This window comes from Syngnathus leptorhynchus, chromosome 3 (genome assembly GCF_054491065.1).
Source record: "Syngnathus leptorhynchus isolate UIUO chromosome 3, UIUO_Slep, whole genome shotgun sequence".
Lineage (NCBI taxonomy): Eukaryota > Metazoa > Chordata > Actinopteri > Syngnathiformes > Syngnathidae > Syngnathus > Syngnathus leptorhynchus.
In genome coordinates, this window is record NC_141197.1 from 10,168,851 (window position 1) to 10,180,167 (window position 11,317).

At 39.5% G+C, this 11,317-nt stretch overlaps 1 protein-coding gene across 1 annotated transcript; it reads left to right on the forward strand.

Annotated features, from left to right (window-relative positions):
• The first annotated feature begins 3,491 nt into the window (after positions 1-3,491).
• fgf7 (fibroblast growth factor 7) lies at positions 3,492-8,044 on the forward strand. The gene is made up of 3 exons (XM_085907741.1): positions 3,492-4,000; positions 7,293-7,399; positions 7,485-8,044. The coding sequence occupies exons 1-3, from the start codon at positions 3,715-3,717 to the stop codon at positions 7,698-7,700; spliced, it is 609 nt and encodes a 202-aa protein (XP_085763867.1). The 5' UTR covers positions 3,492-3,714; the 3' UTR covers positions 7,701-8,044.
• Positions 8,045-11,317: the final 3,273 nt, after the last annotated feature.

An 11,317-nucleotide genomic window follows, 5' to 3' on the forward strand; every position in this document is an offset into this window, starting at 1 on the left:
AATCATTGACTCAAAGGAGACAGTAAAAGATAAAGTTCATGCTCCAGATCAGACAGATGCTGAGGGGTCAGGCTGAGGTGCGACCATGTGTTATTTTACTGCTCTAACACCCAGGAAGAGACGCTTCAAAGTGTGCAACCTCATTTGTACTTATGTCCTGTGTAAAAATCCTGCTGTCACATGCCAACCTCCATTCTAGCTTTGTCCAAATTCTGAATGAAGCTCAATGTTGTTGTACATGAGTGCAAACTGGTGTGGCTGTGGCAAAAATAACCAAGTGTATTTTGTGTGATATTAAAACCAATACGTGAGGATGAAATGCTTGAAATGTGAAAATATTTGTGTGGCTTCTGCCGCCAATTGACCTTCAGCTCTTTACTCACACATTTTGTTGTCTCTCATCTAGTTTACTGTAATTCCTCTTTGGCGGCCGCAGTCAATCTGCTCTCAATCGCTTATTGTAAGTGCAAAATTTAGCTGCCAAGTTGTTAACTGGAAGCAGTCGTCGTTCTCACGTTAGGCCCTGTAGTTGCTTTCCTCTAGCTGACATTTCAATGTAAAACTAATTTAAAGCTATGCACAACAACACCCCCACCCCCCCCCCCCTGTCTTTGTAATCTTTGCTTTTTTTCCTCTCAAATTGTGTTGAAGCTTGGTAGTGTTTTAAATAACAACTTTTATTAGACTACAGACCCCTTTCAAGGTTTGTAAAAGATGTGAAGTCATTTTTGGGGTGTGCCTAAACTAGAATCAAAAACATTCAGCGCGCTTGCATGAAAACGCCGGTTTGCATATTACAATAGGAATGGATGTGAAAAAGGGTCATTTAAGTGAATGTGAGTAAAGTCACTCTCCACAACCATAAATATTACTTTAAAAAGTTGACTCTTATTGATGGGATAATATTCACAGATTCCTACGCCCCTTACTCACTGGATGGCCAAACATTTACACCAACCTTCGAGAAAAAAATGCCTATAAATCATTAGAAGCCTAACTACATCTAGAATGGACATGTTTAACATTTGAGTGAGAACGTTTGCCAACTTTTGTGTTTGCGTATCTCCTCAAATGTCAAAATCTTCTCTTCTTTAGAAACCTTTTGTAACTGCGTATTTTAGAAATATAAACAACAATTTACGTCATTACTAACTTGTATAAGAGTCAAGCATGCAATTTCCCGGCATGAGTCAATAAACAAGATCGCTGCGCATTTCTGATTTGATTTGCCTCTTATAAAACAAAACTCATTTGCTGCAAACCCTTGTCTGTTTAAAAATGGTGTTACTCTGTCTGCGTGTGTTTACAAGTCAGTTATTTTTAGTTGGCGCTAATGTTGTGAGCATCCGATCCCAAGAGATACCCAATTATCATGGAATTTAGAAAGCAAAAGCTGAACCCAAACGGTCTAAAATGGTGCTACGAATAGACAGACCCCGAGATAATTAATTCGCTCTTATTGCAAGGAGACACTGTTGGAGGCTGATGTTTCTGCAGTAATTGTGGAAATGATCATAAATTGTGGACAAGGCTTTGAGGACTAACCCTCGGGGATTCTTAAATGGGTTGTAATTCACAAAGCAAATATTGCTATGCCTCATAGGAAACAAAAACGACATGATTGACGTTCAGCCTCCTCTTGGGATGAATTATGACAAATGTTCACAGAGCAGAGTTGCTGGTTAAAAATTCTATGCTGTAGACAAATTACAAAAATGTGTTTGTGGTGTACAGCCTACTGGAAGCAAGATTCCGAGAATGTAATGGGAGCTCACTCTGAATTTGGAACCGAGACGGGAATGAAGTGAGCTTTTGAGATTGCGTATTGCACTGCAATGATCCTTCTCTGGTTTCAGCATCAGCATACAAAAGAAAGGAAAACACTAAAATCATTTCATGTTCTCAGCGGTGGCAATTTGCGGACCAAATATGCAGGATCGCTTTGTAGGTGTGCCGCTTGAAAAAGGAAAGCTCAAAATTTGGGCATGAAATATATCTGTTGTGAAACAAGTCCTGGAATTTCCCTGACACATACCCCAGAGCACCAGTGGAATGTCACTGGCAAAAAAATAAAATAAAGGGCCTTTTCTAATATGCCAAATCCGAATTTAACAGTAACATGTATGCTTTGAACACACTCACTGAGAATTAGACACGAGATAATCAGCCAGTCAGGATGATCAAAACTTTTGATCCACTTGCCCGCAAGAGGAGCCTTTTCTTGGAGTGCGACTTTCTTGGAACAGCCTACAGCAAACATCCCATCAAAGGACGGAAAGAAAAATCTCACCAGGAACGAGCAGTTTGTCTATGAAGTGAAATGTCCAAGTGCACGGACTGGAGTGTGAACTGTTCCTGAGGTGATTTAAGGGACAGACGAACTGGCCGGAGAGACACCTAATAGATCAGATCTTTACGACCGTTAGTAAAGAGATGAGAAGGAGACCTGGTGCAGCCAAAAGTCCAACTCTTTCAGCCTTGCAGCCCTGACCTCCCCAGGGGAGCGTGTCATTCGGGGGACCATATAAACTTTTGAAGTATACCCACTTGCAAGTAAATGCCAGGTATGTAAGGCAATAAATTGTGACGTTAAATAAAAACACCAACAGCAAAGGCATGCACGACCCCTGACACTCGGCTGATTACTGAGCGCTTATGTCTTCTGTTTTCTCCCCTTGGATGGATACCTGCCAGCCATAACTTGTTTTTCTACACACAATAAGAAGGAACGCCGGGGCTCATCTTTGAAACGCTTTCACGTCAGACGGTAAATCCTTTCCTGGGATTTGCTTTGACAAAGAAAACAACAGTAAGAGTCGCATTTCAAACGCAACCGCGGCATAAATAGAAATAAATCCTCGTGGCATTTGAAACAGAAAGCAATTGAAAGGCAAGCTGTTGCTATGAGAGGCTGCCATTTAGTTTATAGCTCCCTCTCACGTTTTGAGTGGGTGAGACAGCGAGAGGCGAGCGGAGGGTGTTCCTCCTTTGCATCACAGTCCAGGGACAGCTGACTGGTTGGGGTGTAATTGCTGAAAAGTGAGGGCAGCGGGAGGCATTTATCTCAGCCGCAGCGGAGGATGCACACGCACAGTGACTCAGCCAGGAGAAGGCAAGCATCCATTGGAACAGACACAAGCTCGCAGCTCTTTCAACTGCCTTGAGGTGTTAGAAGCCAAATTGGTGCTGCAAGGGATTACAACTCTGGCATGTAAGTCAATCTTTTTTTTCCTCCCCACTCCCCCAACTACAGAACAGCAGTGACATAATGTAGCACGTTGGCACATGCCTGTCAAATTACACCAAGTAATTGCATATTTATTGACAAGAACTTTTGCTTTAGCACATTGTGTCTGACAGAATATTTATGATTCCATAACATTTCCTGACACATTATGATGTCCTTTGATAGACTTATGGTCTCGGGGGGGATGGAGAAGACAATATGTTGCATCACTGAAGATTAAAAACAAAAATCCCCATACAACAAAACCACTGGACGCCATCTCCTGTTCTCCAGCTTCTTTGAACTTTCGGAAGTGTTCCCTCCACAAGTAATCTGACTCGGGACTCCCCGCTGCAAGAACACGGACCCTGAGGTCGCAACCGGAGCGACGGGAGTTCAAGGGGGTTCACTTGGACTGAGGGATAGGGCGCAGATCTCGTTTCCCCTTTCAGTATGTTGTTCATTGATCCCCTCTGCATTGTATTATAATGCGCAGATGGATGCCGACATGGAACCTTCCAAATGTGTTCTCGGGACTCTACCTGCATGCCATTTTCCTATTCAGCAGTGTGTGTGTGGCCTACAGTGACTGCACTCCGGCGCAACTCGCCGCTATCATGAACTGTTCGAGACACGAGCGTCACACCAGGAATTATGACTACATGGAGGGAGGAGATGTACGAATACGACAGCTATTCAGCCGCACACAGTGGTTCCTGACAATTGATGACGAAGGCAACATCAGTGGGACTCAAGACCTAACCAATTGTTACAGTAAGGATGAATATTTTGTCATACAAACTTCATATTAAATCGAAGTATGCAGCATTCGGACAAAATATTCAAATTGCCCACAAGACCAAATAACGTTTATTGATGTTATGTGTGCTGATTTATATCATAAGAGCACAAGAGAGCAATCATGAAAATGAAGTGTGACGATGCAAACTCAGGAGTTTGAGTCATCCCTTGGCATTTGACTGTTTTACACAGAAATAAGCCATTTCAAACAAAACTCTTACTGATTTCCTTTTTACACGAAAATGAGGTCTTCTTCATTTTCCTTTTCGATATATGAATATATCATATATGTATATTCATCCTAAATGCTGTTAATGTGGGGAAGATGTGGCATGAACTTAATACTGGGTGATAGTGTCATGAATTTGTGAACGTAAAGGAGGACTTTATCATCATCAAAAAAAAAAAAAAAATAGGGGAGATGTGTGAGCTGTAACTTTTCAAACTTGTCACTCCAAAATGCCACACCAATCAATTTCTAAGCATCTAATTAGACTATGCTGATGCCATCCTGGTATTTGAGGATCGCTAAGAAACAGTATGCTGTGATGTATTTACCAGAACGTCATAGACATGGATTCATCTGGCAGCAGCATTGATATTCATCAGTATTCATGCTTTCATTTTCATTTATTCTGCAATTTTTAAAGGCCGCCAGTTAAAACGTGCTAAGATGAATGTAAAAAAGACAGTACTGTTTGTTTCCGCCACGTAAAGGGTCTATGACCTGTGAAGGTGGTAGTGTGGCTGGAAAAAAAGTTACCTACACTTTATGCAGAGAGTGACAGCGGTAAAAGAAAGCAAATGGTGTTGGTGGCAGCCTGTCAAACCATAACAAGACTGTCAGGAAATAAACCGAGGGTCTGGTTGAAAAGGGCGTTTGACCTTGCACTCACACACTCACACAATTGTTCGGCCTGATTTACTCTCCCCAAAACATACTGTGAAAAGCAGTTTTGAATAAATGACAGGCTCCAAAACAGAACCTCCTGACAGGACAAATTTCCGTAATACGTATTACCTAAATGGTGTCAGTAATCACAAGCTGTGGTGGATCCAAATAAGAAACAGTGCCTTCTCCAAAATTGTCTGATCAACGCTAAGTGAAGACATCTTAATATTTGCCAGAAATTGTAATTCTGTTGTGATATTGTATTTTTGAGGGCTACTGCAGGGTACTCACGGATGTTTTGAGAAGTTATCGTTTCCTCCTATCGCAGCTCTGGCTGGAATGTTGGTATGACAGCAAAAGTGCTAAAAAAGAACAGGAAAGATGTTTGTGCAATGGCGGGCAACAAAATAAAGCAATATTGATTCAGCCTTTAGAATCAGAGATATAGATTTAGATTTAGAGATATTCCATGCATAAGCCTTTGATTCAACAAGCAGTGTACAGTAAACTTGAAAGTATAGTAAAGGCATTGTTGCATACAAAACAATAAGAACCAAATGAAACCTCAATGTTTTGTATCCTACATTCCAGACTGGAAGCATGCCTGTGGTGCACGTTTTACAACTTTCTTTTTTTAACATTTCCAAGTGCACCTATTGTTATTTAAGTAGCTAATTTGCTGTCTGGCAGTTTCCTTGGGATTCTAGGAAAAAGACGGCCACACACTGCAGTAATCAATATAGTAAACAGATTTACAAATAAAAAACATTGTTTTGTAAACAAACACACATAAAGTACACACATAAAGTACACGCACATTTTCCTGGAAAAAAACAACTGTGGTTACTCCAAAAACCAAATAAAGTGGTGTAACACATAAGATAGCATCTGGTTTCAGTAAACAGTAATTGTCAGCACATGCACATTAAAGTGAAACTCCATGGGCAGCGCTTATAGTAAGTTTGCAGCAAATATGATTGTGATTGCAAAAAAAAAAAAAAAAAAAAGCACACATTCTGCTGCCAGGTTGATTTAAAAAAAAAAAAACAAAAAAAAACCCACACACACCCACAAAAGCCCAAACACAAAACATTAATGTTATGTGTAATCTAGTTTGCGGTAAGAGCGAAGAATGTCAAAATATACCACCGGTGTCTGGGACAACTTAATCATATGTACTGTATTTAAAGCCACAATTGAAATACTAATGTAGGCAATGAGAGTGATGTTTTGGAATGAGGCAAAAAGACGAGTTAAAGACTGCATTTACTTTTCACAGTCAGTCCATTCGAATTACGCAGAACAGCATTGCAGTAGGATACCCAAATAGGAACCCTTGAAATTGGCAAGTGTGAGTTTTTAAAATGAATGACAAATGAGACCACAGTTCCTGCATCAAAAGTGTCTCATCTTTGCACAGTAGACCTAACAACTCTTAAACTGTCACACAGGAACAGCACCTACATACTGTGAAAACATGACATTATGTTTTCGGACAATAAAAATATATTGACGCTATCCCAGTATTAAATGAATAAGAATAAAAAAAATAAACTGTGTAAAAGGTCCTCAAATCAGCAGGCACTCAAGGGGTAGCAATGGTGAGTCCAAGAGTGCCGAGCATAAACAACATTCCAAGATTGGGAGACTGTCATCTGTTTGTGATCTGGCGGGTGAGATCAACACTGCATGCTCAGTGTCAGTGTGGAAAGCAGTTCTTAATAGAGGTCTTCCCTCTTTCCTCCAACTGTCAGGTGCAAAATGTCTGGATGTTTCACTTTCATATAAAAGGATAAAAAACGTACTTATTAATGTGCATGATGTATTGCTGTATGCAGTTGTTGTTTGTATATTCGACTAAAAAATAAGTAACTGTTAAATTGTCTTATACATGAACATTAGGAACACATACAGCATTGCTTTGGGATGTTCACTCAATTGAGAATGTTGCTAATATTTTGCACCTTCCCATATCTAAATAAAATCTGAATTTGTACGGTGAGTAAGTTGTAATATCACTTGTAATGCACACATTTGCGTACTCCTGCAATTTTCAAGAGCAGGTCTTGACTATAGCGTGCCAAGCTCACGCAAGGAGGTAGTTTTCTCAACCCTGTGGGGAATGAGCCCTAATCTGTCTCCCATATGTGCTATGCCATATAAATTGGGGCTTGTGTAAAGGCCAAGAAGGTCAACTAACAATTTTGAATGAAACCAGAGAGGCCACGTTCTCATTAACCACAGGAACTTCAATCTCCTTCTGATAATGAAGACAAATGTTGTCGGGGGTGGAGGGGGGGAAGGTTCTGGTGAGAAGGGTGGATATTGACATCATCTTACCTGTTCTGTTCTATGTCTGCATTTGTCTGATAGGTATCCTCGAGATCAGGACAGTTTCTGAGGGCGGCGTACTGGCTATCAAAGGCATAAAGAGTCAGCATTACATCTCCATGAACAAAGCTGGACAGCTGCAAGGAAAGGTAAATGTCAATGTCAAATCATACAATCAACAATCACAACAGCACGTGGCTCGATTCAAGTTGCCCTTCTTGTGACCCTTTGCAGAGGACCTACAGTGAAAACTGCAACTTCAAAGAGGTTTTCCTAGAAAACTACTTTAATGCTTACTCCTCGGCAAAGTGGACTAAAAATGGCAAAGAAATGTTCATAGCATTGTCTCAGAAGGGGCGGCCCATGCGGGGGAAGAAGACGAGGAGAGAGCACGTCGCGTCGCACTTCATCCCCATGAAATGCAGGGAGGAGGAGAGGAGGGCGGACTGAGACTGGACTCGCTCTGTGTACTAAATTCACTTAGCAAATATGTTAATGGACATATAAACTCACCCCTGGCTATGCAGCGCTCTTCTCAAAACTACCATCAGGTTTGACGGTTTAGGATTTGCAGTCTTTCAAAGCATATTATTTCTGTAGTGCAAGAGAACATCTCCTCAAACCATCCTCAAAAAGTCCAACTTTTTGCAGGCAATCGTCCCAAAGACAGGTTCCTATTTTCTCTTCTTGTTGATATAATGGCCATGTGTCCCAATACTTCTGTCCAAATGGCATATGTGGTCAGCTGGTAAAACAACAAACCAATACCTTAAAATATCTTCTCTTCAGACAACACTACTCAGACAAGTGGTTTGACTTGCATCACCTGCTTTTTACACCACAATTCAATATTATTATTTTATGAATAAATATTATATTTCTTTATAAAGGTTTCCTGTAATTTCTTTTTTCTTACTTATACCATTGCTCACACAAAAACACACACGAGTGCATACAAGAGAGATGAACTAAATGACTAAGTCAAGATGACAGCCTAATTCAAATCATTAAAATTGTTTTAAATTATGGACATTTTGATACCAGCCTGGATCTGTTTCTATGAAACAGAATTGTCTTTTAAACACTATGCAAATTAGCTTGAAAGGGGCATTTTTATGAAGATAGATGTTTTAATTGTTTACAAATAGTTGTTTCTCTGGAATAGCGTCCCACGCACTCAGTGTGATAGTAAACAGCAAATCTTTATTTAATTACCTCAATGTAACCAATTGAAATTGTATTGGCAAATCAAATTCATCTGCTCATGACAGTTGGCTTTGGCAAAAAAAACGTGTCATTTTCGAGTGACTGTTGAAACGCTATCACATCAAACCCGAAAGGTAAGCAGATCTGCAATATTTGCAACAATTAGCATTCACTAACAAGCTGATCACCGGCGCATACTTAAATATTTGAAAATAATTGTTGACGTGGGCACAGGGTTCATTACAATTTAGGTGATGTGTTCACTGCATGAGAGTTTGCTCTTCTCTTCAGATTTAAAAACGAGCCAAGTGACAACATATGAGAGTGTGTCCAAAGACTTGAAATTGACTTGAAACTTGAGTCTGAAAATTCAACGTCAACATCATATGTCAAGTATATTTTACGATTTGCACGATTTGCAGGTCCATGTTGCATTTCTTCGGAGCAACACGTGTATTTGATAATGTTGACGTTTTTAGTCCATGTACACTTAAGACTGTACCGTACATGAGTAACAAGAAGTATGATATTGACTTGCCATTTGATGAGATGTGAAAGACAAAGGGAACATTTTGAAATCCATTCAAACCTGTTTTTTATTATTCTATCACTTAGTATTTCAGCACATTATAAAAACAAATCCACATTTCCCTGGAGGGATTAAAAAAAACCTTTTCCCCAGATTAGTCAAAATAATCCAATAATGATAATGCTGTTAAGGTTTAGATAACAATTCACACACTTAGCAAAGAAACATTTGGGAAATCATTTCAGCCATGATGACAGATGACACGATCCCCCAAAAATGGATAAACCAATTCGAGTATAATCCAATCACGTGGTGTTTTAATGTAATTTGAATTCCTCTGAGTTTCGATGATGACCATAATAACAGACATATTAGCAGAGTTCCCACACTTTCCAATCTCATTCATGCACACAGTTTTAACTCTGTGGCCTGGGTGCACATCTGGATCCCTTGTCAGATACAGACTGTCAAATTGACAGAGCAAACCCCCAGAAATACATCTGACCAAAACAACATGGGAGCAAGGTAAAGCTGCCTGCCAAGTCACGCAGAGTTAGTTTTAGCAGATAATTTGGAACATACTTCAAATGTAAACCCATTTCACATTCAAGGTCGTGTATTCCCAGCGGATCCAGCACCAATGAGGAGACGACAGGCAGAGTGGCATCATTAAGACCACATATGTACTTCATTTCATTTTGAAAGGACATCATAAATGTTGAAGAGGTCTAATTGTCTCCATCATAGGATATCGAGCAAGTTGATGCTCAGGCTCACTCTCGTGGTACTTAAAGGAATCTGTAAATATAATTGGATAACCAGATAACGTTTTGGTATCGGTATTAACATTTGTACAGTGAATAGGTGGGATTAAATGAAAACGAATAATTGATCAATACTTTGATAATCATTCATTAATTATTTACAGACCTTGTTAAACTTCAAATTGTCCAAAATGTCAGAATTGCATTTGCTCAAGAGTATAATGTAAATATTACAGCAATATATTATAGTAATATTTTTATATTTCTGTTATCTTCCATGAAAGCAGACTGATTAGTGCCTTGGTATTTGTGGGTTTTATTTAGTAAAACATTTGCAAACATTTATTTTTACTTTGAAAAACAATTAGCACGTTTTTTTGTCCATTTTCTGACATGTTATGTATGCTTAATTAGTTACTGAATCACAATTAATTTATGTTTGTGCATTTTCTGCACTGTTGATTTGAAATGATGTTTTTTGGCTTGTTTTCCAGTGCTTATTTTTTTTTTAACCGACTGCCATCATGCACAATATTGGAATCTTAAAATGCCTCACAAATATTTACACATTTGCTTTCTTTCATTTTTAATGATTGTGCAAGGATGAATCTCACTGAGATTGTCATTTATTGATGTAAAATGTGAAGGCAGAGCATTTTGTGCTAAGAATACTTCAAATAAATGTCAAAGTACTGTGCCAAGCATTACGTCTCAGTTAAGCATACTGAAATTTTATCAGTTTTATTGTTACTGTGGTTTGATTATTTTTGTTGAAACATTACTTCCAAAACAATTAATACTGGTCTGGTGAGTCTGGAACAAATTATTTCCATCTCTATTATTTCCGATGGGAATTGTGTTCACAAAACTGTATTTGTGTCAATGCCTCGCTTTCGTCACCTACAGCAAATCAACCAAAAAGTGCTTGTCCAATTAAATTCTATTTTGTGGTTATATCATGAGTGTATGGCAAAAACACATTATTTGTTTTAATGGTTTATAATCCGTTTGATTTTAGAAAACCACATGTGGTCCACATTACCAAGTGCACATGCAGACATTGGCAGTCTGACAAATTGAGCAGGAGGTGGGTGGGGGGGAATAAACCTGGTGGCTGTGGGGGTTGTGAAAAATTGGCGAGTAAAGTTCAACTGGGAGGAAGGCCACAGGGTCTCATGCGATGACGGTGGGTTTGGGCCAACAGGAGAAAAGTGGAGGGTGAACTGCCAAAAATCGTATTTTTGTTGAAAGAAATCTATGGTTATCCAATTGAGGGCAATTCTGTGTCTGCAAAACAACAAAGCATTATGAAAGCAACAAGTGACGTGCCACAAAAATCAGCCAGTCATCGACAGCAAAAGATTGCCCCTTTGTGGGGGAAACCATTTGGATGGCTTTTCCAGCAAGTCACGCAAGCACTTGAAATTGGTGATTTGTGATTTGGAGGATTACATGGCAGCTGTATAGCAGGGCTAGAATTACAGTAATCCCCCCCGTGAGTAGCCGGACCAAATCCAAGAAACCCAGCCCCACTGCAAGTAGGGGAAAAATGCAAGTAAACGACGCCA